The 26,644-nt window shown below is 39.1% G+C and overlaps 1 protein-coding gene across 3 annotated transcripts in view; it reads left to right on the top strand.

Annotated features, from left to right (window-relative positions):
* The window catches only part of col14a1a (collagen, type XIV, alpha 1a), a 131,654-nt gene that overhangs the window by 23,641 nt on the left and 81,369 nt on the right, over positions 1 to 26,644 (top strand). For all 3 annotated transcript variants that reach the window (XM_040116900.1, XM_040116901.1, XM_040116902.1), the window contains exons 6-18: positions 15,736 to 15,891; positions 16,201 to 16,320; positions 16,993 to 17,157; positions 17,388 to 17,552; positions 18,259 to 18,410; positions 19,395 to 19,524; positions 19,831 to 19,976; positions 20,117 to 20,246; positions 20,522 to 20,661; positions 20,989 to 21,115; positions 22,144 to 22,283; positions 25,024 to 25,156; positions 25,606 to 25,641. In XM_040116900.1, coding sequence (XP_039972834.1) covers positions 15,736 to 15,891; positions 16,201 to 16,320; positions 16,993 to 17,157; positions 17,388 to 17,552; positions 18,259 to 18,410; positions 19,395 to 19,524; positions 19,831 to 19,976; positions 20,117 to 20,246; positions 20,522 to 20,661; positions 20,989 to 21,115; positions 22,144 to 22,283; positions 25,024 to 25,156; positions 25,606 to 25,641 — 1,740 coding nt within the window. The remainder of the gene's footprint in view (positions 1 to 15,735; positions 15,892 to 16,200; positions 16,321 to 16,992; positions 17,158 to 17,387; positions 17,553 to 18,258; positions 18,411 to 19,394; positions 19,525 to 19,830; positions 19,977 to 20,116; positions 20,247 to 20,521; positions 20,662 to 20,988; positions 21,116 to 22,143; positions 22,284 to 25,023; positions 25,157 to 25,605; positions 25,642 to 26,644) is intronic.

Below are 26,644 nucleotides of genomic sequence, written 5' to 3'. Positions count from 1 at the left end.
TTGTATATGTTTTTTCAATCTCAAGCAGTTTTAATATAATGACAGATTAGTTTGGATACATTATAAACAAAAACTGATATTAAAAACTGCACTAATTTGAATTTCCCTGCATGAAATACTTTCAGCATTGTTTTGCATCTCACCTTGGTTAGCAAACGTCAAATATGCAGAAAATTCAGGAAAGAAAGAGAAAAATATGCAGCAACCTTAAGTTTGTTATCTTTGCCTGCCTATATAAATCATCAGTGCTAACGTGTGTGTGGGACCGTAGGTGTGCATGGGTGTTTGTGAGCAAACTACTAAGGTGGATTGAAGTTGGTCAGATGTGTTTTAAAGTATAGGGGAGAGGGCCATTAGCTAAAAGAGGTGTGATGAAACTTCCTCCACTCTCAGTAAAATAACTACCTTAGCCACCCACTTTTGTTCTAAAGAAACTGTACAGATCACTCAGCCGTATCTTGCAGAGCATAAGCACAAGCTTCTGTGCACTAAATACAGACTGTCCACTCCAATGGCTTTAAATGAAACTAATTTTCCGTCTGCTTTTGGGGTGTCATTGACAGAGCCTAGCTCTGAGCAAACAGGAAAGGTTTTAAAGGGATTTTTTTTTACCTTGGTTTGTAGTTTGGAGTCTGTCCAGGTTTCCCATATTGATGTCCTTCATTTGCAGGTCTACACCCAAAAAGTCAATGATTCAAATCATCGGTCAAGGACTCCCGAGTCAAATCTCAGTTAGGAGAGACGACTGAAACATTTTTTTCAGCCTCTAAATCAATCAGTGATCCTTGTACCGGATTCAGCTACTCATTGCTGGAAGATATGAAGAGAATTCCTTTTCTCTTAATATCAGTTTCTCAGTGTCTGACATTTTTTCTTTTTGCTGTGTCATTGTCTGCAGCGAAAAGTCAGATAAATTGACTATAGTGCAGGATAGAAATAATACTGAAATTATAGAAGACGAATGCTGCATTCTGATCTGAAAGTGGTCAGGTTTGCCGTGATGCAACCAGGACATCCATATAGTGTGCACATTTACTGCTGAATCAGATTCTTCTTGGAAATTTCCGAGTAGGATTGACCCTTAGTCATTTGCTACTGTTAAATAGGGCGATATATATCATCCTAATCAAATCAATGAAGTTATTTCCTCATGTACTTTTTGTTAATGAGTAACATCAGAGAAGTATATTTACTATGAAACACAATCGCTTTATCCTTATCCCCCTATACAGTACACCGACTATGTTTCCTTTTACAAGTGATAATTGAAAATTTAAATACAGATAAGTCTATGGTATTTGTGTATTTTGAAAGTTTTGGCTTTAGAGCTACAGGACAGAACTACCACAACTCATCTAACTAGTTTCATTTCTGTTCCATCCCCCTCATCCCTGATAGAAACAAACAAACTTTGGATTCACATTTATCTTAGAAAAAATAATTTCTCAAAGAAAACTTTCATTTGTAGACACTTCCGTAAATCTGATTGTGATAATATTAGGCAACATTTATTGTAAAAAAGACAAAATGGATTATGAAAAAAGACAGGTACAAGCAAGACAGGCCCTCATAACCACTAAATTATGAAAGAATAAAGATAGTAATGAAAAAACATTTTCAGCCCCTTGTCAGCTGGAGTGCCAAGCAAAGCTTGTGATACATTCACTTTCCATTAGTTTCTGTCAGTTTTATCTCTGCTAACAAAAAAAAACTCTCTCTGGTTCCATAATCAACTGGCTGAGTTTTAAAAAATGGTGGGTTCAGTGTTTGACATTTTATAGTCCATAGTCTCAAAGCATCAACATCTACTCTCTCCATTATGGACTGAGACAAGGAGACAGAGCAAATACTGTGTAATGCTATTGCACACGGGGACCAAATGACGTAATTTCAGGAGGTTGCCAGCTCTGTTCACTTGATTCAGTTAATTCATCATGGTTAATTGCCCACAGAAAGCTAGCCCAGAATGCTTTCAACAGCTTCTCTCTTAAACGTAACAATGCTCTCATCATAGTCACATTTGATATCTATATATGATTATTACAGTTGTTTTTTACAGACCGGCATTGCCATTGCTAAAGCCATGCCCCTCTAATGATGGCAATGCAGGTCTGTCGGTCGGTGGGTCCACCAGACGACATATTTTGTCATTTAGGTGGAGTATTTGCAAGTTATCCCTCTCGTTTTCTCTCTGCTGTTTCTTACTGTAAGCTGTCCAATAAAAGCAATATTTGGCAAATTTTCTTTTGACCTGCACATACTAATTTAAAAACCATAGATTTTTGTTACATTATCTACTGTACGGACAGTTAGCTGTTGCTGCTGGTCTCATCCACAGTCCATTCAAAGCAAAGCCAGTAAGAAATTCTGCAGCCAATACCAATAAAAAACTGTGTTTGACTTATCAAAGCAAGAACAAATCCATTAGCGGTCCCCTCTGCAAGACAGTAATATATTTTCATTGGAAATTGGCCCTAAACAACGTTTCCTCAAAAATAATAGCCATTATTTGGACAGCTTTGTGATATTAGATCAGAGGACATCTGTGTGTGTGTGTGTGTGTGTGTGTGTGTGTGTGTGTGTGTGTGTGCGTGCGTGCGTGCGTGCGTGCGTGCGTGCGTGCGTGCGTGCGTGTGTGTGTGCTGAAGGTGTGTCCATGACTGTATTTGTTACAAATGTGGGTCAGTAGCCTTCAATAGTAAAACAGATGGTTGTTGCCCTGCAGACCATAAAGATCTAACAGATACTGTAAATCAGTACTGGTTTCTCCTAGTCAAAGCTTGATGCTGCATTTTTGGATGAATCGCAGAGGTTAAAAAAGAGAAGAAAAAAGTTTGTGAAGTGAATTCAAGTGGAACAGCCAAATATTTTTAAACAAACTTTATTTCAACATGTTTTAACAAATACAATATGTTGAAATATTTCATTACCCTTCTTGTACTTGCCTTCACTCAAATTAAAATAGCAGATATCAGTATAAGGGTACTGCTACTTTTTAGTGCACTAGAGTTACTAGCTGGATAGACTTTGATATAAATACCAATCTGCTGGTTGACTGAATAATGAATGGCTGACTTGCTTTGTTTTAGCTTTTGTACATAGAGCAATCTTAGCACCATGCCAACAGCATACACACACAAGTGGAAATCACTGAGCAATAAAGGACAAAAGCCTCTCCCTTCCTCCATGCTTTGGTGCCTTTTTCAATACATATTACCTAATAGGATGTGAGCGGAGTGCTGCCTTCCTCACTCCCTGACTGAATCTTGAAACCAGCACACACACACACAGGCAGGAACACACAGATTGAACCCAAGGGACAGAGGTAGTAAAAGTTGAACTGGAGGCCAATGAGATTCTGTTGATATTCGTCACTTTGATTGTGAAAGACTATCCATCACATCTGCAGAGGGTAACAAATACTCACCTGGAGAGCAAGGTTTCTGTATTTATAGCCAACTTTATTTCCTAACATTCTCATTTCTTTCAGCTCTGGTGCTCTCTAGCTACCTGTGTGCTTGTGTGTGTGTGTGTGCATATTTGTATGAGTGCCCGTGTGTCTTGCTGTATTTATCGCCTTATTAGTCTCCAGAATTGGCAGTTATAGACTCCGTTTGTCCATTTTTTTGGCCCACACTTAATTTAATTCCTAGTCCTCACCAATCAGTCAGTGTGATGCTCAGTGGCTACACAAGATGTCAAAGGTTTGTGGCCAGAGAGATCTGTCACTGAAGGCTCACAGATAGTTAAAGAGGCTGAGTGAGGAGGCCAAAACCGATATCACAAATGAGGGGAGACAAATGCAGTGAGTACATGCAGCCCAGTCAACTGATTGATGAGTTATCAGTTCCTTTGAATGCTTCTTAACATCACATCAGTTCTTTCCATTTGAGAGCAAAAAGAGTCAGATATGTATGCCATGGCTGAAAGCACGAAAGGCTCCAAGAAAATGTAAAATTAATGTTGTAGACGTGATTCACAGATGATGTGAAAATGCACAGTTTGAATATGAGCTTGTCTGTAGTGTGAAGGGCAAAGTAAGGAGAGTGTTAAAGAGAAGTATTTAAAGAGAAAGTATTCAAATAAACTGAAATGGAAAGTGAGCTGACAAAGAGCGAAATGGTAAAAGAGGTAAATGTCCTCCAGAAATGCAAACCATGTCTCCATTATTCTCCTCCCACTATACGCTTTTTCCATCATCGCCAGTTGTGTTTTATATTTTGTTTTGGACATTTGCCAACTATTGAATTAATCCTGTTGAGAAGAACTAAAGAAATACTGTCCTCACACATGTTGGTTGTGAGACTCGGGAGCAGATCAGCAATTGCTCACCTGGACATGTGTGTCTGTGTGTGTGTGTCTGTGTGTGTGTGTGTGTGTGTGTGTATGTCTGTGGGGTCTCTGTGGTAGCCAGACTTTTGTCCTTGTCCTCGATTAAGAGCGGGGGTTCATGGATGAGTTGAGCTAATTGTATGACAGTGGTTAACAAGCGCATGTGTGCTAATAGCATTTCGGTCATTAGAAGCAAGGACTCCTTAAGTGCAGAGGTCAATTAGAATAATTTTCACCCACTTCCTCCCCGATTTTCCCCTGCTACAGTTTCTGTTTCCTCCCTCTTCATGGTCACAAACACTAGTTATACCACACTGTACTATGCTGAGGCTTTGTGTGTGTATGAGCTACGCCTTATTTACTGTCCTCTGCACTACCTCTTGCTTTATATGACATTTATTGTTCTTTGCCTCCTCTGTACTTCCTTCATCCCCTCTTTCTCTGCCTCCACTCTGTTTTACTGCCTGGCCTTTCTGTACCTCCTTGTCCCCTATTCCCCTTGCCTCTCTTTCATGTTTCTTACCCTCCACTCCTGCTTTTTCTTCCTTCTTCTGCCTCTCGTGACCACCTGGTTTAATCTTTGTGGTTGAAAAAACGCATCAGACCTTGAATTTTATTTTGAAATAACACCAGATCTTTTTTTTAGGTTGGTAAAAATTAACCACATCCCCCTATTTTGAAACAAAGCTAATTTTTTGCTTAAAAGCTACTGGTTAAAAAAACAAACAAAAAAAACTGATACTAGGTAATCATTTGTGGAATACAGCTCTGTTTTTGCGTAAATTTCCATGATTGTCCAGTGGCTCATAATTACTAGTTTAGCTGCAGTAAATCCTCCTTACACTACAGAAGTGCTTACAGTTACCTTCCCTTGAGTTGATGAATGTATACATATGTCAAACAAGTAGTAGCTTGTGGATGACTAAGATGAACTAAAAGAAACGGAGGGGTGGAGAGATAGAAGGGGGCTGGGCTGGCATTCAAACTCTCCCTCTTGCAGAATTACTAATTAAGCCAGTTTTGTATTAAATGGTGACACAAAAAGCCTAGTTGAAGAGCCACACCCATTTCTTAAGTTCCTACCATGTGTGCACAGAGCTAAAAAATAACCAGATATGATAAGAGGGGCTCAGCTTTCGAAATAGAAACCCAAACAGTACAAGTGTGTATGTGTGTCTGTGTGTGTGTTTGTGTGTGTGTGTGTGTGTGTGTGTGTACCAGACATAGATTAAAGGAAGACAAACAGAAAGAAAAGAGCAAGGCAAGGCAAACAGAGACAGGTAGAGATGGACAGACAAGCTGAAAGGTAAGGAGTAAGACCGTTTATAGGCCATGTATTGCTGTTCTGTCAGAATGCGTGTGTATTCAGGGATGCGGACTAGAGTAAGACAGAGGATTAAAGATCAGGAGGCCAAGCAAGGAAAGGTCCCTGGTGGAATGACACAAACTGTCTGAAAACAGCTGTCGGATTACACCTTCACTCACTGGATCACACTACTTACACACACTCTCGCTCTCGCTCTCTATCTCTCTCTCTCTCTCTCACACTCACATTCTCTCCTTCACACATACATTCGCACGCACGCACGCATAGTTCTATGGGTTGAAGCTCAAGGAGTGCTAAGCCTTAGGTATGAAATTGTGACATTGAACTGGTCGCTAGTATAATATATATATATATATTTTTTTTTAGCCTTTTATTTCTTCAAAAGTATACAACAGATGTTTGCTTAACTGGCTGTGTTTTTTTTTATTCTTTCATGGCGTTATAATAAGAACTAACAAGTTATTGACAAAACAATGTCACCTCACGGTCCATTTTAGTAGCTATTCTGAAAGTTGAGTTCATGTCATGGAATTGTGGATGTTTTTGACATGTTGACTTAATGGTTGAGCATTAAAGTTCATTCTCTCTTCATTGAAACAGCAGTTGACAAAACAGTCTCACCTTTCACAACTCAAGTTCCATTAAGTAGCTTATTTGGAGTTTTTGAAGCATATAACATGATCTCCGTCAGCAGTGATGATAAGTTATTATAATCATCCAAACTTAACCTCACATAAGGTTAATGCTCTTTTTTAAAGGGCAACTCAGAGGACAAAGGTTATTTTGACATGTCACCCTGAGAAAAGCACAGGTGTATTGCAAATATTAAAATTAATTCCATTTAGCTGCTTCAGTGTCAAGGTCCTGGTATTGTGCATGCTGCCTCATTGTCACACTGTCACATCTTGGGACACTTGAACAGAACAGAGTCATCATTAATCTTATTAATAACACCTGTGCTTTTCCTACTATGGCAAGTTTATATGTCAACAGTGGAAAAAAAAGTCTGTGCCTTCTAATTCTTAACCAGATGTTCGTACATCTACAAGTGAAGAACCTATTAGATGTGCAGTATTTTCTAGGAAGTGAGACTAATGAAATTTTGATATAAGATTACAAGAAATGTTGTCTCTTCTCTGGCATTTCTGGTTAAACAGGTGCACACTAAGTTCTGATATGGAAAACTGCCCAGCAGGGTCAGTTTTCACTTCATTATGGTTTCATTGTGGCTTTCTCTTTAAATGTGATCCACATTTTCAACTTAGTTTGGTAGAGCACTTAGCAAGCACAACTACACAAGAGCAGATGAGGTGGAGAGGGACAGTACTGATTTAAATTGGACATTTTCTGTACAAAATACAGGAAAATTGCTTATATTGAAACATTAGGTCCTACATGATAAACATAAGGCAGGGGAAATGAATCTTACAGCTTTTACTGTTCATTACTCTTCATCCTGAAATTATAAATTGAGAAAACTTCTTACAGGGATGAACATAAAGGAGGCAGTTCACCCACTCTGTGATATTATTTCCATTTTCATCATTTCACTGACGTTTTTTTTTTTCATTCTGAGTAGAGTAATATATCAAAATCAAACATATCAACTTGTGTTAAACTATGTGGGAATATGTGTTCCATTTATATTTGTATATGTATATTTGTAAATGTTATTTATATGTTTTTTGAAGTGCTGTTCAAAAAGCAGGTTCATCCAGGAATCGGACTTTGGCTTGAGAGAATAAGGGAAATGTGCTCACTGATGTGGGGATTGTTGCTACTACTATCCGCTACTATACTATCTATCTGCATGCCTGTCACTCTCCTCAGTGTTAATTCCAGACACTGAAACACAATCACACTTAACTTAACTAGAGAGAGATTGAAATGACAGCACAGTCTGTCTGCTCCCTGGCTAAACAGAGGTCAGCAATAAATTGAGGCTGGCTGGGAAGAACCACTGTTAATGAGAAGAGAGACAGACAAAGAGAGCCAGGAGGGAGAAGGTGGAAAGGTTTTCTAAACTAGATAAGTGTGTGTGAGTCTCTGTATGTATTTGTGTGTGTATTGTGCATACATTACTCACCCAACTATATTCATATGTGTGAGTATTGTGTTACTTCCTGGGAATAGGAGATTACAGAGCAGTCTGCTTTGCTTTAATTAAACTGGTCTGCTTTGCGGATAACATGTAGCCTATACGTGCATGTATTTAAACCTCTACGTGCTTTATTTGTGTTTTTATACTGCTAAAACTGTACTACTACAGTACTCACTGCTACTTATACTTATGTACTTGTCTATACCATCTCTCTCATCTCTTCTATGCTCTGCTAGAAGTTGCAGCAAACAGTGGCTTCAATTGTTGCAGTCACATTTTTGATACCCCAATTCTCCACTCCCATAAAAGTTAATTCAATTGTCCAGGACCCACATACTTTTTTCCCCCACAGCTTTGCAGACTGTTCTATGGGCTGTGAGTTGTAAAATGTGGTTGCTCACTCTCTCACGGACACCAGGTTTAGGGTCTGTCTAATCACATGCTCGCATGCAAATTATGGCTGGTGCTTCTCCAGTTATCTGCTCACATGTAAATAGGTTCAGTGATGGCGGTGTCTTTTTCTAATCAAATGCTTCCATGCAAATAAGGTTCAAACTTAGTTCAGCCAACCTCATGGTTCACAATCAGTGAACAGAGACACAAATGGCTTCAGGACATAGTATGTTTGAGCAATACCGGGGGTATACAGCACTAGTCTGAAACAGGGCTGGATGGTTTTATGCTTTTTCAGTATAACCTATTAAAATTAGAGTAATTTCAGCACCATTCACAATGATGGAGAGATTGGCTGTGTCTTCGCTCAGACAGTCTGTTCTACAGTCCTTTCATGTACTAGAGTTCTGTGTGGGAAGTTTTCAATAGGCCTTTTTCACTGAATACATTTTGACATGTCACAGTAGATAAAGCACAGTTGTAAATAATAAAATCAACAAAGGTTGAATTCCATTTAACTGCTTTGTTGTTATCAAATACTACTGCAAAACTGCTTTGGTCCTGGTATTGTGCATGCTGGATCAATGTGATATCATTAATGTTATTAGCGGTATTAGCTTTTACTACACTGACAAGTCAATATATCTGTTGTGAAGAAGCCCTATATGTTGAACATTTAACATCAGCCGAGATTGAGGATGGGTGTGTTTAGCTGGATGAAAATGTAAATGTCTTATTACGTCTGCAACAGAAACCAAGTGTTTGTACTTATACCAAATATTTGTAGAAAGACAGTTGCACATTTGGTCACAAACAACTGAAAATCGGCTGCATTTTTGCATTTGCGAAACAGCTTTTTCAATGAACATAATCACCGTGCTATTGTCACTAGCCACTGATGGCAGCTATTCTAGCCATGTTTAACTATCATCACAGTAAATAATACATTGTGACTTTTCAAGCCAAATACCAACACAGCCTTTGGTAACGGAAATACTTTATAGGTTGTCAACCTCACCCTAGCTCACATTGTCGCTGGTGGTTGTCTTGCTGGATTTTTGATCAGTATTTTATTTAAGCCAAACAAAGTTTCCAACAACTTTCAAACATAAAAACATTGAGTGTAAGCTTTGGCAAGTGTGCCTTTAACTCTCCCCTTTAACCTAAAATCAAATCTGACCTTTACCGTGATAGGATTTTCATAATTTTTCTATCCACGGATAAACATTTGGTCCCCATATGAATAGAAATAAAAGAACACACACACATTATAGTAGTGACTGACATGTCTTGTGCTCTGCCATAACAGTTTGTTTTACTTAGTGGAGTGTTTAAGACAGATTCTGGGGCCAAACAAAGCCTGTCTTTTATTAGTTAACCACAGAGATGGAGAGAATGAGATAGAGGAGTGGAGAGAGAGGCAGAGGAGAACAGGAGTAATTCTGTACTTGGATGAAGAACACTTGGCACTACAGATTCCCTTGATACATCTGCAGTATTTCATCAAACCCAAATATAGCATCATGCTTGATTTGTTTCTCTTCCTCCCCTTCACACTTTTCTCTTTCTCTTGTGGGCACACAGACGCAGTGCCCCACTGTTCCCCATTAACTGCACTTTAACCTACAGCAAATGCTTTAGATGAGAGGGGGTAGAGCAGCAGAGGAGAAGAAGAAAGGTAGATGGGGCTTAGAAGGACCAGAGGGACCCTTGACCAGGCTGCTGTTGTCTGGCAGTCAGGCAGAGAGGATGAATTCAGTAGCAACTACGGTAGTAAAATACTAGAGGCATTCTCTCCGACAGTCATTGGTGGGAGGTAAACAGCATCATCTGCATGTGTAGGACCATGTATGCTTGGCTTTGATTTCCTACCTCTCTCCCCTACATCTGCAACATGGTTGCAGAGTTAGCTGTTTTACCTTGTACTCTGTAGCCCCAGAAAGTGTGCAATTTACATTTGTAAATTCTTCCTTATGTTTGTGTGAAGTTCTTCCTAACTTAGTGTCAGCTAGTTTCAAACTAGTAATTTACTAAGTCAATTTGCACCATTAAAACTTTAGAAATGTTTAGGTAGTTAGTAAAGACTCTAGTAATGTGTGAATTGTTTGCTTGGACACGCCTTTTTTTGTAGTTGGGAAAACTGTCAAAATCACAGTGTTCTCAGGATTTCTGAAATGTGCTGTACACACCTACTCACTGCACGGCTATTACTAGTTAACACATCTCTCTATCACCCATTTCTTCTCTTCTTCTCTTGTACAGGGATGCAGTAGCACGTGTGTCTTAGCCAGCAGTCACTTTCATCTTAATTATGGAGTTACTAATCCCTCAGACCTCTTTTGTGTTAGGATCAGTGGGTTACTGAGATGCATTGTTTCACTAAATGTTTGTCAATACGGGATCAGTGGTGTCTAAGATATCGTAGTGCATAATACAAGGATGAGTGAGCAAGTGATGGGTTTCCCTTATGGTACTTTTAAAAAAGTGAGGACACAGTGATGTATTATTATCCCACATTTTGGTAAAAATCAAGTACATCAATAACATAGATCATTCCTGGAAGATTTGTCAAAATGATAACTGGCATTTGAGATTTGCGTGATGGGAAGAGTTGTGATGTTGATCAAGCTAGGCTTCAATAAAAGACTGTGAGAAGCAGCGTCAACTAAATCATTGAAAAAATGCATACACTTGGTCTACATGTACGATATGTGCAGTATGACAAATTTACAAGTAGTTGCTGCAGTCAGAATGAGTATGTGACTGCTATCTTGATTATCAGTGTTAAAAATAGAGATAAAAAAAATTACATATTTGCAAATAACATTCATTAAAGCATATTTGATCAAATACATTTTACTAGATGTCTTAGATCATGACACGTAAGCTCCTGTCACTTCAGCGGAGCAGTTGCTTAAAGGTCTAAGACCAGACTACCACCATCATTTAGAATCAAAACCCCTTTACAACTAGGTAACACAACCCAATAAGTAATATGTTGCAAAGCATGGAATCTCACTTTAATTAGATTGGTTAGTATTTCATTACTTATCACAAACCTTACATTAAATCTTGTGTTGCTTGAAATGAACTACTACCCAGTTAAAAAAGTCTTGTCAACAAATGGATTTAAGTATATAAGGTGTTGGTTTTGCAGAAACTTTCATTTTTCTGTCCTGTCGGGCGACTGACCCCCAAAAAAACCCCACAACCTGGGCACAGTGAAATAAGAGTACAACTGAACTTTGACTCAAGGTTTCACGTTTACTGAGATAGATTATCTACATTGGGCAATAGTGGACGTTGTCTCTCAAACCGTACAAGAAAGAATGGCAGCAAATGATTTCTAAACTTCTAAACTGACTGTTTACAGAGGTCAGCAGGGATCACGTGAAGGAGAGGGGACAGCCTTGATTACTGGTTCAGATGTAAAACACCAGTGTTATGGCTAGTTAAAGGACGTTCTCACCACCCTGCCAACAACAGACTTGGGAATGGCCAGTGAGCTGTAATTATCTGTAATTACTGAGCCTCTAATCCTCTGTTTACCATCTCCTTCATCAATCTTGATGGCTTTTCACATTGCAAAGTACCCCACTCTCGCTCTCTGACTCTTTTATCCTTAACCATTGAGTTCCTCCTCTTTTGTTCTAACCAGTGTTGACAGCAGTTACTCAGATGATCTGTGTCGTTGTGTGTGTGTCTTCTATTAGTTTTTAAAAAGCCTCTCTGGTGATTAGTTACAGTTCTTTCTTTCTATTCTTTAGTCTTAAAATTTTGTTAAAGGCCATGCTTGTTTGTTTTGTAAGAAGGGAAGCTCTACAAAGAATCATCTTGTCACTCTTTGGCCTCTCAGCCTTTTGCCATTTACTGAAACTCCCAAACTAAACTACAGCCTCTCTTCTCTTCTCTTCTCTTCTCTTCTCTTCTCTTCTCTTCTCTTCTCTTCTCTTCTCAACAGAAAAGAAAAGTAATTACAATTATTTGCTTGTCCAGTTTAGAGCACTCTAAAGGGATATACAGTTGTATATACAGTAGGTTGTTTTAAAAGTGATCCTTGCTCCTTAGAAAGATTTGGGAAATTTTGACAAAATAGCTACCTACGATCATTGTGTACCTGAACTCTGAGGGATATATTCATAATCTTTGCTTTTTTTGAAACTTTAACTGTAGTGTTTTATAATACCATCTCTGACTCACACTGTGTGTTATGCATTTTGAAATCAAAGACTGTCAGCAGATATCTCTTGACCTTGTTGTTCTCTCTTCTCTCCTTCATCTGCCGTAGCAGATGGATGGTTCAAACAGTCAGACAGACACAGGCGGCGGTCAGAAGGCTCTGTCTGGAAAATCGCTTCTTGAAACGAATACCTGTGTGGCTTATTGTCAGACAGTGTGTTTCCTATGCATTTCAAGCTGGAGATGGTGTTTGCCTGAGATGATAGCACAAGTAGCATGGGTGGTAGAGTAAACGTTACATATATTTTTCAAGCAAAAAAATAAAAAGATTGCTTGCCAAAAGCGTGTTTTACATTGCATTTTCTATGTTTAACAATTTTGTTCAAGCCTAATCTTGCACAGATAAGTCATTCATGTTAGTGTGGATTTCTGAGAACTGCTCATAAGACTGGAAAGGAAATTTTACTTGTGCCACTAAATAGCAACTTTTCTTATCCCGTTTTGCTTAATTTTACAGTTGATAGTTGGCAGTGTACCAAGAGGGGAACACAAGGGAAACAAAATTGAAACAAAGGTCTTGGGACTAAGTCAGTGCATTGCAATTACCCAGTGTGCGCCTGAGCCACTAAACTAACATCTGTTGTTAGAACATAGTGAGAGCTTTCCACTCTACTATCCTAATGGAGTTGTTAAAAAACTATACTCAACGTGTTCAGATTGGCTTGGTTTTGGTGAAAATACTAACCAGCAGACATTGAATTATCTTCATTGACTCACATTGAATCACTCCACTCTAAAGTCTTTATCGTAATCTTTTCAATTTAATAAACTGGACAAAAATGCAAGGTATAAATGGCATTTTCTTGAATCAGCATTTTCTTTTATCGCCTTTCTTCAATTAGACACAAATTTCCAACCTTACCAGCGTTTTCTGGATTATTCACTATTACTTTTCAAGACAGATAAGGGATTTATGATGCAACTTTAAGTGGATGTATTAATTTTCATGATATCATACTGGGCAGGATGACAAAATCAGCAGTTATGGAATTAAGATAAATGACCTAGTGTGGAAATGTGTGTGTGTTTGTGTGTGTGTGTGTGTGTGTGTATGAGCGAGAGAGAGAGAGACAGAGGGAGCTAGAAAGAAGGAGAGAGAGATTTTTAGTTGTACTTTTGATGTGCAATACATCATAATATAGATGTTGAGGGTGTTTGTGAACAAATACTGTATATCAGGCATTTGTGCATGTGTTTCTAAGCAAATCATAGTGTGTGTGGATGTGACTCATTCCATAATACTGAAATTTCAGGTTGGAGGTTTCATGTCTAGATTTCAATTTAAAACTGTCTCTCTAATGAAAAGTAATTCAGTTTTCCAATAACTCGTTAACTTGAGAGATTAACTCCAAGAAAAGGAGGTCAGGAGAGCTACGGAAAAAAAACACTGCAGAGTTCAAATGAGGCTGTCAAGATGCTATTTTAACACGATACAGTTAGGTACATAAGTATTTGGACAATGACACAATTTTTGTAATTTTGTCTCTGTACACCACCACAATAGATTCAAACAAAACCCTCAAGATGTGATTGAGGTGTAGACTTTCAGCTTTTATTAAAGGGGTTTAACAAAAATATCACATCAACTGTTTAGGAATTACAGCAATTTTTATCCATAGCCCCTCATACTAGAGGCTAAAAAGTAATTGGACAATCGATCAGTTTCATGGCCAGTTGTGGCCTGTTCTCTCATTATTTCATGACAAATTAAGTAGATAAAAGATCTGAAGTTGATTCCAAGTGTTGAATTTGCATTTGGTAGCTGTTCAGGGGAACTCTCAATATATGGTCCAAAGAGTTGTTGATGCAATTGAAGGAGGCCATCATTAGCTGAAAAAACAGTAACGCTAACCTTTCAGACAGATGGCAGAAACTTTAGTGTGGCTAAATCAAGAATTTGGTACATTCTTAAAAAGAAGGAATGAACTGGCGAGCTCAGCAACATCAAAAGGCCTGGATGACCATGGAAGACGACTAAAGTGGATGATCACAAAATTCTTTCCTTGGTGAAGAAAAACCCCTTCACAACATCTAACCAGGTCAAGATTAACTTGTCCCAGAATGATGGGAAGAGAAGAGTATAGAGAAGGAAAGGAACGGCTCATGATCCAAAACATACCACATCATCTGTCAGACATGGTGGAGGCAGTGTTATGGCATGGGCATGTATGGCTGCAAATGGAACTTTATTGATGATGTGACTGCTGATAGAAGTAGCAGGATGAATTCTGAAGTGTACAGGGCTAAACTATCTGCTCAGATTCAGCCAAATGCTGCAAAACTGATAGGATGGTGCTTCACAGTACAGATGGATAATGACCCAAAACATACTGTGAAGGCAACACTTCTCAATATAAAGAAATGGAATATTCTTTAATGGCCATTCAGTCACCTGACTTCAACACAGTTGAACCTGCTTTTCACTCACTGAAGACAAAACTGAGGGCAGTAAACCCCACATACATGCAGCAACTGAAGGCGACTGCAGTAAAGGCCTGGCAAAGCATCTCAATGGAGGAAGCATTTGGTGATGTCCATGGGTTCCAGACTTCAGGCTGTCATTGACTGCGAAGAATTTTCGTCCTAGTATTAAAAATAATCCTGATATTTAAAATTATTTTGGTTTGTCCAATTACTTTTGATGCTCTGAAAATGAGTGACTATGTATAAATATGGCTGTAATTCCTAAACAGTAAATTTGATATTTTTGTTAAACTCCTTGAATTAAAGCTGAAAGTCTACACTTCTATCACATCATGAAGGCTTTGTTTCAAATCCACTGTGGTGGTGAACAGAGGCAAATTTATGAAAAAAGTCTCACTGTCCAAATAATTACATACCTAACTGTATATGGTACATGTTTTTAGAGAAGGATAAGAAGATAACATGCAGGATATGTGTTAGAGCTTGGGCAGTCGACTGTGGTTCAGATTTTGTGTTTGTTTCATTTTAAGAAAAGGATACAATATCTATTTTACATTGTTTCTAATTTTCTAAATTCTGTTTCGGGCTATTCGTTTTACAGTATGTGTTTTGTTCAATAAAGACAACCTGAAACCTACTGACTTGAGGTGTGCATTTATTGTGTTTCATGAGTTTTGGCTGAGAAATGTGAACATCAATAGTAAAATCATTACTTTTACAATGGTTTATCTTTTCAATTACCTATTTATTAGTACTTTATTCTGTGTTTGTCCCCAGCTGTGGTCAACTTGAATTTGTGTCAGTTACAATCTATCGTAATCTAAATCTCTTCTCACCTCTCGTATTTTATGTTACCACCACAGAGACTGTCATCCGCTATCCGTTGACCTTGTTGTCCTCTTTTCTCTTCTTCATCCAGTTGATCAGTTTGTGTGCCACACTGAAGCCATTGCAGACATCTTGATCCTGGTGGACGGCTCCTGGAGTATTGGTCGGATCAACTTCCGGTTGGTCCGCATGTTCCTGGAAAACCTGGTCAATGCCTTTGATGTTGGCAGAGATAAGACAAGGATAGGTTAGTCCCTGCTACTTTTATTTCTTGAACGGATTGGCACACCATGGGAACAATATGGTCCTCCGATGTACGTGAAAATATTTTAATTGCACTGATACAGATATTTGCTCATACCCGTCAAGAAATGTGATCCTTTTGTATATTAGCCGTCTTGGGTATCTAACTTTGAAGGAGCAATATAAGCAAATGAGAGGTTGTAATATCAGGTGCAAATTCAATGTGTGTGTGTGTGTGTGTGTGTGTGTGTGTGTGTGTGTGTGTGTGTGTGTGTGTGTGTGTGTGTGTGTGTGTGTGTGTGTGTGCTTGTAGGTCTTGCTCAGTACAGTGGTGATCCCAGGACAGAGTGGGATCTAAATGCTTTTTCCACTAAAGATGCCGTCATAGATGCTGTCAAGAATCTGCCCTACAAAGGAGGAAACACTCTCACAGGTTCCAAACTACCACTTTGTTTTGCTATTAATACTGATTTCGTTTAAGAAGATCCAAACCATCCCTTTGTTCTTTTGTCTTTGCTCTGTACGCATACTTTTTCTTCCTGGTTGTCATCTTGCTCCCCCTGCACCCTTCCTTTTCTCTTCCCTAAATAACTTTTCCCTTTATGCCTGAATTTCTCCTTCCATCCACCCTAGTCGCTCTGCCTCTGTCCTCCACATTGATCCCTCTTCTCTTCACATTCAAATTCCAACGTGCTCTCTTTATTTTACCTCAGGTTATGGCATGTTGATATATATTTAGCCGCAAGATATGCTTTTTCTCCTACTCCTAGGAGTATTTTTAATTTTGAGATGTATTTTAGCTAATTGATATTTGGAATTACAGAACTGAATTGGTTAAAGTAAATGTTCCTTACATTTTCAGAGGAAGAGCATCTCTGTATCAACCTCACCTGTCGAACAGTGACCACATGTTCTGTTTTCTTTCGGTTGCCATGATCTTTTCTGTCTTCCTTGTTCGATCGCCATTTTGTGGTCACTTGAGCCTATACTTGATCCTGCCTCTGGTTTCTATTTCTGACAGCCAAGAGATATTCTGCCAATTCATAATCTCTGTTTAGGGACAGATAACCCTTCCTGTTCGCTTTCTCCCTCTCTCTCTTTCCAGGACTTGCGTTGACTTATATCTTAGAGAACTGCTTCAAGCCTGAGTCTGGCTCACGGGTTGGCGTGCCCAAGATTGGGATTCTAATCACGGATGGGAAGTCCCAGGATGATGTAATACCACCAGCAGAGAGCCTGCGCAATGCCGGGGTTGAGCTGTTTGCTATTGGTAAGGATGGTCACAAGATTCACATCTTTGCCACAATGAGTTAAAAAAAATAAATAAATTCTTGTCTTTTAAAATCCTGTCAATGATGTTTATTTGATGTTAACTTTATTTTTCTCACCTGCTGTGCTAGAGTCCATTCATATGAAAAACGGTTGTCCAAGACGACAGTCAGATTGACATTGTCACTAAAGGTGACCCAAACCATCATAAGTTTGCCCTTGTCCTCCCAGGTGTGAAGAATGCTGATGAGAATGAGCTGCGCTCCATCGCCTCAGAGCCAGACAACACTCATGTCTACAATGTAGCTGACTTCAACATCATGAGCTCCATAGTAGAGGGTCTGACCAGAACAGTGTGTGAACAAGTGGAGCAGCAAGATAAAGACATCAAGGAGAGTAAGGAGACAATGAGACAGAGACTGAGAAAGAGACACTGCAGGGACTGTGCAGCCGTGTATTTGTAATCTCTCAGATAAGATAATATCTCCAGATAAAAAACTGGAGTGATAAATACACTGCAATATCAGCTACCCCAATTATTTGAGGCAAAATAAAACTTTATAAGTAGTCAGGTCAACAATGTGCAAAGTGATCACTTTGGCCCTTCCTAATGCATCCTTTAATGATTGGTTGATAAAAAGTCATATCGAAATGACATGCTTTACGTTGGCCATAGTCAAAAAGTAGGTTTTGTTTAGTGTGAATCAAACCCTGTACATTTAGATAAGGGATTGTAGATGGCCAGAGATGGTCATATTCAATGCAAAGGAAGATGGTGTCACCCAGCAGCCAAATGGAAACGATATCCCGCTACAAAATGTTGATTATTTTAGGACACTCCATCCTGCTTCTCCTTCTCACTCTTTCCACCAATACATTTCCATCTCTGTGGATACAAAGATGCAGGATGGAAAATACAAGAAAGAGGTCCAGTCTAATGTGTTTTGATTATATTTCAACACTGTCTCCTTTATTCTGATCCCGAATTCATGTGAGTTTTTCTACTTTAAAGTTTCTCACTGGGAGTGATTTTATGTAATCTGATGCAGTCTGTTTTCTTATACTTCCCATTTCCTCCCTTTCTCTCCTTTTATTTCTTCAGAACAGATACCAGAGAAGATTGGAATGCCACTGGAGCTGGTGACGTCAGAGGTCACGGCCCGGAGCTTCAGGGTCTCATGGAGCCCAGCACCCGGAAATGTAGAGAAATACAGAGTGGTCTATTATCCTGTTCAGGGAGGAGAACCGCAGGAGGTGAATAGTGTGTTTTTTGCATTACTAGGCATTACTAGAATTGCCGTACTGAAAAAGTGTTTGTTTGTTTAAGTTTAATCGAGAAAAGCTGGAAAAAACTGTTAACCGCTACAAACAAATTCATCACTACTTATTATTAAGAAATACCCATGTTATTACAAGCACTGGCCATGTCTGATGATGTTCACTGTTATCTGAAAACTTTACATGCGTAGGCTTAGAAGCAAAAGCAAGACCTGAAAAATACTGAGGTCAAGATACTCATTATGAGCACAGAAAGGCGGGTTTAGGCCGACGTACATCCTATTCTTCCGTTATATTTACTACACTTATGGGAGTTATATGGGGTCCTCCGCCAGGTGTATAGTATGAGCTCAGCTTTTCCTCGAGATGCGGGTGGTATCATTCATCCATACCCCTCTCTCTCATCCCTCCAATCACAACTCCCCAGAACTACCATGCAGGTAATGAAGGCTCACTAGAAATTATACTCTGGCTGATCCAGGCACTTGCTAGATTTTTCCAGAACATTTGACCACAGAAACTTTTAAATCTTTCGCTTAGCTGGGTTTGCAGGGACCAGATGTTCTGGAGCCGCATGTCAGAAGACCTTTCCAGCTGGCTTATTCTACATTTAATCTGTATCACAACTGTCATCCATTCAGTTCAGAATGAGAAAATATTCTTTAGCTTTAGATGTTAGTGCTTTATCCTGTTCAATAAATCGATTGTATTTTCGCTCCTCTGCCCTTCTCTTTCGATCTCTCTTTCCTGCCCTGCCTTCTTCTTTTTCCTTTTTTCCATCTGTCATTTTCATCTATCCCCAATTATTGTCCCATTTTCCATTTCCCCCGCTATTCTCCCCCCCACACACACACGCACACTTCTCACATCTATTTCCGCACCCCATCTCTCTTCGCTGTCCCTTCCATCCATCTTTCACACCCCCTCTTTCTCCCCTGACTCGCCCTCCTGCACCCAAAGGCTGTAGTGGACGGCAGTGAAACTTCAGTGGTGTTACAGCATCTCAGCTCTCTCACTGAGTACCAGCTGGCTGTGTTTGCTGTGTATGCAAACGAGGCAAGTGAAGCTCTGAGAGGATCAGAAACAACCCGTAAGTTTAATGCTCACGCACAAACCAATGCAGCCATGTACATACAAAACCTCACACCAATGTTTCGGTCAACTCCTGAGATCACAAGTTAATAACAATCACTTTAAAGTTTGGCAGCCGTTGAAGCCAGACATATTGAAAATGATGTACTCATAATACAATAAGATAAAAGCGTCCACGAAGATGAGATTTTTTACATTTTCACAAAAGTTTTGTTTATACCATTTATTACTATGATTGTTTTTTTGATTAAGCTGTGCTGTGTGTTTGTCTGTGTGTGGCGCACGCGCGCACGTGTGTATGTAGTGGCCCTTCCCACAGTGACAGGCCTTCAGCTGTTTGATGTGACTCACAGCACCATGAAAGCAAGATGGGACAGTGTGGATGGGGTCTCTGGCTACATGCTGCTGTACGCAACTCTTACAGATGATGGAGACTTGGACGAGAAGGAGGTAGAGAAAGAGAGAAAAAGAGAAAGAAATACATAAATGCTTATTCAGTTCGTAGTTTTAAGCAGCAGCTTGGCAACAGAACGTCCAGACTTTTTTTTTAAAATGCTGTAATGCGTGTATTTGTGCGTTTTTGTCCACAGATTAAGGTATCGGATGCAGTGACAGAATTGGACCTGGAGGGGTTGATCCCTCATACTGAATACACTGTCACTGTTTATGCCATGTATGGAGAGGAGGCCAGTGACCCTATTACAAATCAGGAAACTACATGTGAGCGATGCACATGCACACACATACAGTTTTTATCTTCTATCCTTATGACGGCTTCAACCTTTAGCCTAACTTTAACCTAAATTTACCTCTAATCTTAGGTGTAAACGCAAGTCCAAGCCCTCAAACAGCCATCCATGGAAGAGAGGATTGGACAAAATATCCTCTCTTTCCAAAAATGTCCTCTTTCTCAAAGTCTAAAACTCAAACTGGTTCACACATAGCGCATCAGCATATAAACACACATCAAACATTTGTTCTCTCTCTCTCTTCAGTGCCACTGAATCCTCCCAGTAACCTCCAGTTCTCTGACATCACCCATAACTCCGCCCACATCAGCTGGGACCCCGCGCCCAGAGGAGTTAAAGGTTACCGCATCATGTGGGTCAAGACAGACGAACTAGTCACGGAGGAGGTGTGTGTTACATGCTTGACTCCATGACTTTATGTGTTTTAAGATGATATGATTATATTTAACGGCATTTGTAACTGAGAGCACCTGTGTCTGGTTGAGAAGAGTTGAGAAAAGGGACAAAAATATAAATGGTTTTGACCTCCAGATACCTTGGCACTATTGCGAACAAGAAGAAGAAGAAATAGAAATCAAATAACATAATAAACAAATAATACGTTGTAGTGGATTTGAGGCCTTTTTATTTTACTTTTGATCTAGTCTGTAATTGTTGAGACATAACCGTAGGTTTTTGTGTAGATATGTGATGTGTCTGTGTGTTTCCTTCAGGTGGAGGTCGGTCGGGTGAGCTCTTATGACCTCAATGAGTTGACTTCTCTGAAGGAGTACTCAGTGGCCATCTTTGCCTTGTATGACAACGGCCAATCAGAGCCGCTCACTGATGGATTCACTACCAGTAAGAAACTGTCACTGTCTGACTGTAAGGATGCATGAGAAGATGCAATAGTTAGTTCGTTTTCGGGACTCATTGCAAACATTGCATTCAAATATGGGCAGATGTAGATGGGACAATGTTGCCACCAGTGGTGATTATCAAGTACATTTGTCCAAATTGTCTCCCTCATTGGTATTGCATTTCTCAGTCCCCATCTCTGCTGAGGACAATATTGTCTCAATTTTCTGAAAATAGCTACATCAATACCATTAGAAAGCAAACCATTTCTCTCTTAGTGCCAAACAGTGTTGAATTTTATTAGCCCTACTTGTCCTTCTGCTATTTTGGCGGTCTGCCCGTCTCATTTACACCTCAGCATAATAAGCTCAGTCACATTAAAAGGTCATTTCACTGTCCCTGACCATTCTGTCACGCTAACAGATATTGATTTGTAGGAATATCACTTTAAGCAACAAGCAGTTGGGCTCTAGTGCCGAGTCAGCTGAAAGAAATGTATTTTTGGCAAGCAGCTATTGAGCTACTCACTGTAAAGGGCCGTGTTGATTTTTATTTATCTCCTGGCAAACTTTGTTCAGTGGAGCAGTTTTAAGCCAGGGAGTTTCACAAACTTACACAAATGTGTCAGCCCTTTTAAGGTTTTTGAGTGGCGGAGTGGGAAATGGTGGGAGCCTCCATGATCAGAGTTCACACCAAAATGCTGCGCTGCAACAGTGTTTTTGTAAGATGTAACTAAGATAATTGCTGAACAGACAGATTAAACTTGTGCAATAAATTGGCCCACAAAGTCAGGAAAGCAGCAGTTTAATTACTGATAAGTGATTATACCATGCTGCAAACTGAAGCTAGCTTGTGCTAATATGTTTTTGTTTTTTTTTTAAAAACCAACAAACTGCATTACACTGTAATCATAACAATATGAAAAATGGTACATGAAAGTATTTGAATATTTAACAATCAAGATTTAAAAAAAGAAAAAGAAAAGAAAAGCAGTGAATTGCAAAAAAGTAAAGTCTCTCTCTGTCTCTCAGCTCCAGTTCCTGGTCCTCTGAATCTACGCTCCAGTGATGTCAGCACAGACAGCTTTGAGGTCAGCTGGGATCACTCAGCCAGTGACATTGTCCTTTACAGACTCTCTTGGGCACCGTTCACAGGTGGTGACACAAACGAGGTCAGTATCAATAATGCAATTCATGTAAAGGTGTTTGTTTTGGACACAGTATTCTTGAAGATGTTTTTTTTGCCAAGAACAAGAATTGAAATGTGACAGTGAAGATCATCATCATAGGTCATGTTGACAACACTATAAGGCTGAAATATTAAGTTGGAGTCCCTGGCACAGTGGCACAGCTGCTGTATGCACTAGCCACACATTTGCATTTTCTCTTCCTCAAGCTGAAAAATATGACACCAGTAAAATCAATATTTTAGCATCAAAAGAGAAATAAACTGATGAAGTCCAACTTTTTCATTTAGCCAGGGATCCACTTATTACCTCTATTTCCAGAGGAAAAAGTGGCTGCAGTCCATTTTCCCAGGCGTAGGGAGCCTGTACTCCATAGACTTGCATACAAGCTTAACCACTCTACTGGTAGCTGGTAAAACCTCTGGCATGGCTGAGTATAAATAATGTCTGAATAAATCTAGAAATTAATGGCTTGGGTGTTTTATTACCATGATCTGGGGTTTAGAGGCAGCTGGGAGGCAGTGATAGAGCCCTTAGGTCTTTAAAAGTGTGTCGTGTGTGTGTGTTTGTGTGTGCATGTTGTGCGAGTGTGTATGTGTGTGTTTGTGTGTTTTGCTGAGAATCATCAGAGCTGAAAATAACACTTTGGGGAGTTGGAGAGGTGGGCTGGTAATACCGCCAGAATAGAGAAAGGGCTTTTCTCTGTCTCTCACCCACGTACTGTTAACATGTGCGCACGCACACACACACACACACACACACACACACACACACACACACACACACACACACACACACACACACATTTACATCTACCACTGACTGCTCTCTATTGTTATATCTGAGAGGAAATTAAACATAATACAATCCAACAGCCACACAGACACAGATTTGCAAACCCGGTGAAAGATTACCCAGATTAAAATTTGATCATCCAGATATTCATGAGATGAGTATATGATGTCATTGTTGATTCTTTTTATGCATCACGCTGTTTTGTTAGGATTCATTTGTTTTACTAGCAGCCTGGTACTTTTATGAAAGCTAGGTTTTGGGTCTTGTTGTGCTCTTCAATAAAATGTCTGATTGACTCTCTATAATCAGGCAAATACCACAGAAGGCAATGCATAAAGGAAATAATCCTATACAATATGGAAATACATCTCACTAAATGCAAAGAAATTTAAAAAGAAAAGGGAGGGAGTGAATCAGTCAAGATGCACTTGCTCCAGGGAAATCACAAATGGCTGGCCCTACTGGTGAGATTTGCATGTAACTGTGTCTCGAAGGGCTCTGTAAAGAAACAAATTCCTGGTTATTGAGTCATACAGTGAATTCCAATTTAGCTCTCCATGGAACAAGCTGTGCTTCTGATGATCTCTTTGTATTTACCTTGGGGTATGATTCGTTTCTGTGTTGTATAAATTACAGTGGTCGTTTGGACTCCTGCAGCAGCAGCCAATCCAGCTGGCTATCCTGTTATATTCCAGGGAAACTACACTTTTCTGAATTACCTATCTTGTAATCAGCATCTTTATAAATCTATGAATGGCCTTATTCAAATTGAACTTTTGCTTAAGGTGAGACACTACAGGCAAAAACAATCTTGAAAAATCTCGAACTGATCAATTTTGAGATTTGGGGCTATTTTGCTTCATCTTTCAGACTAGTGTAAAGAAAACATCCAAACTACACTTTTGGGTGTTTATTTTACTACACTTTGTCTATTTGCGTCTGTAGATTTCAGTTACATATACATATTTCTAAAGGCTGTTTAAAAATTTCAGAAAACTTGTAATACAAAAAGTAATTGTCATAATGTATTTAATCAACTGGGGAAGTTTCAAGGTGATATGTATTTGTTAAACTTTTTACCCTATTCACCTGTAGTGTCTTGCCTTAACATAACAAAGAGTATAATTAGAATTAAATGCTGTGTTCTAGTTTAAGGGAATCTCTACAGTTCATTATTAATTCAGCACAGTATTAACACAAAATCTATGTATGAAGTATAACAGTTTGTTTTTACAGACATCGGCTTTTTAAAATATGCACCCCCATTTCCTGCTGTTTTCATGACTGAAATTACAAGCACTGCGACGATTTGCTATTTTATGTTTCCAGCAGCTTTCTACTAAAACTCAGTGATGACCTTGTTTTTGAAAGTCTGGTGTTGCACTTAGAGAATAAATAATCCAGCCAGACTGCTGGTTAATGTCCAAAGTTTTATCACATCCTGAAGGTAACTTAGGAAACTCGCCCTATTTTTTTTTCTTCTGGCAAATATAATAACAACAAATGAAGATACAAAACAGAAGAAGGTTATCAGCACATTAAGACGCAACATGAAAAAATGTATTAAAAAATGAGAAGTACTTCTTAAATTTGGCTTCTTTTTATACTTTTCACCAATACTTAGGGAAGTTAGTAATACACATAACTTTTATATATATCTTTAGATTTTCATTGGTAAAAACTTAGTTTAAAACCGGATAAAAGTGTGACATTATAAAGAACAACTAGCAGCTGTCCTACAAAAGGTTGTTGAGATTTGAGCAAAATGAAATGTTGAAAACAGGTTATGAAACAGCAGAAGCACATTGTTGACATTTTTTTAAATATCAGCCAACATCTTTTAGAGGTAGATTTTGGAAAGAAGATACTGTTGGAAGTCAAATGTAATTTGAGACTTAGACTTGTGTGTGTGTGTGTTTCTCTTCTGTAGGTGGTCTTGGATGGAAGTGACAACAGATACATCCTGACCAGTCTGAGTCCGTCTACTGAGTATGAAGTTATGTTGACGGCTGTATTCAAAGATGAATCGGAGAGCGACACCATCTCCGTTATAGAGACAACATGTAAGCGAGAGTAGAATGTTTAACTGGCAACATGTGTAGCTGTTGTGTTACCTACTCAGGGGATGGTGGTATTTGTTTATCTAATCAGTACAAAACTTGACAAAAGTCAGAGTCCTTAAATCCCCTTGGTTGCACTGATGTTGAAATTAGCCTGTGACCTAAGCAACCCTTTTCATCAAAGTTCCACTGTCTGCTGAGAATAACAGACGAGTCCAATCACATATGCCTTTTAGGCTAATAAAATTTGCATTTCTGAGTTCAAAGCATAGCTCTGCGTGAGCCTATTTGCATTGATTTGTTTGTCGCAGCTTATCTCAGAAGAAGAAAATCTATTTTCCCGTCAGTGGGTTGTTATGTATATCTGTCTATAACCTTAGTTATTGATACAGAGAGTTGTTGAGGAGAGTTTCTATCCAATTATCTGATTTATGCTCTCTCTATTTCCCCAGTGGCTAAGACAACAACGATTGCTACCACAACCACAGGTAAGAAGTGTCCACATTTTTCCTTTGAGTAAAATTCCAAACTCTCAGGAGCACAAGTGTCCAAAGAAGCACACTCTCAATATTGTACATGTATAGTAGTGGCCAAACATGAACTTGAAAAGATGTGACATTACTCGACATGCCATGTTGGGTTAAAATTGTGCCATTACATTTATTTTTTCACAATATTAGTAATTTTAAAATGTTGCTGTTAATGTTAAAGAGTGTGGCTCTAAATAATTTTGCTGCATGTGTCCAGCAAGCTGCAGGCTAAGTTTACTTAGCACTATACTTGCGGAGAGACTGGCCAAATTTTAATCATGGTTCAAGCCAAAGCATCTGTCTAGAAAATCTTCTGCCACTGAAATGTGAAAGTTCTCTTAGTTGCCAGCACATGCTGATGTTGCCAGAGAGCAACCACAGTTAAAGCAAGTTCCTGTCGCAGAGTTTTGGTCTTTGTCGCTCATTTAGTTTCAGGAAGCAAAGCCAGAATTACTTGGGGCTTAGAAAAGTCTGGTCTGACTACAGTTGATGAATCTAAAACTGAAACACTGATAACATCCTCAAGCAGGGTGCACCTTATGAAAAAAGTTTGGAAGATCTTTTCTCTTTTTAAAAGTGTGTTTACTGAGCTGGCTTCGCCCAGAGACTGTAGTTCAAATTCTATTATCTCAGAGGTAACCCGGAGGCCATCTGGATTGTGTTTTGTATGAGGAGCAGGCTACAGCTAATCGAATCAGAGCATTTTCTCCACTGACGGCTCTCAAAACATAAAAAGCTGCATGTCTCCTTTACTTAGGTCCCTGCTCACTAACCTAAAAACTTAAAAAGGCACATCTGCTTTGTATAAAACTCCAAGTGCTACTGTGAAAATCACAACTAAAAGTGACCAGCTAAAAGCCAGCGAGTCACCTCTGATTTTAAAAATCAAGGCTTGTAGTTTAGGGCTGCATTATGTGTGGAACTCGTACACTGATTTTCATCCAAAGAGAACCGCATAGAC

Source organism: Xiphias gladius, chromosome 22, assembly GCF_016859285.1.
Source record: "Xiphias gladius isolate SHS-SW01 ecotype Sanya breed wild chromosome 22, ASM1685928v1, whole genome shotgun sequence".
NCBI classification, from domain to species: domain Eukaryota; kingdom Metazoa; phylum Chordata; class Actinopteri; order Istiophoriformes; family Xiphiidae; genus Xiphias; species Xiphias gladius.
This window is presented reverse-complemented; position numbering and strand designations above follow the sequence as displayed.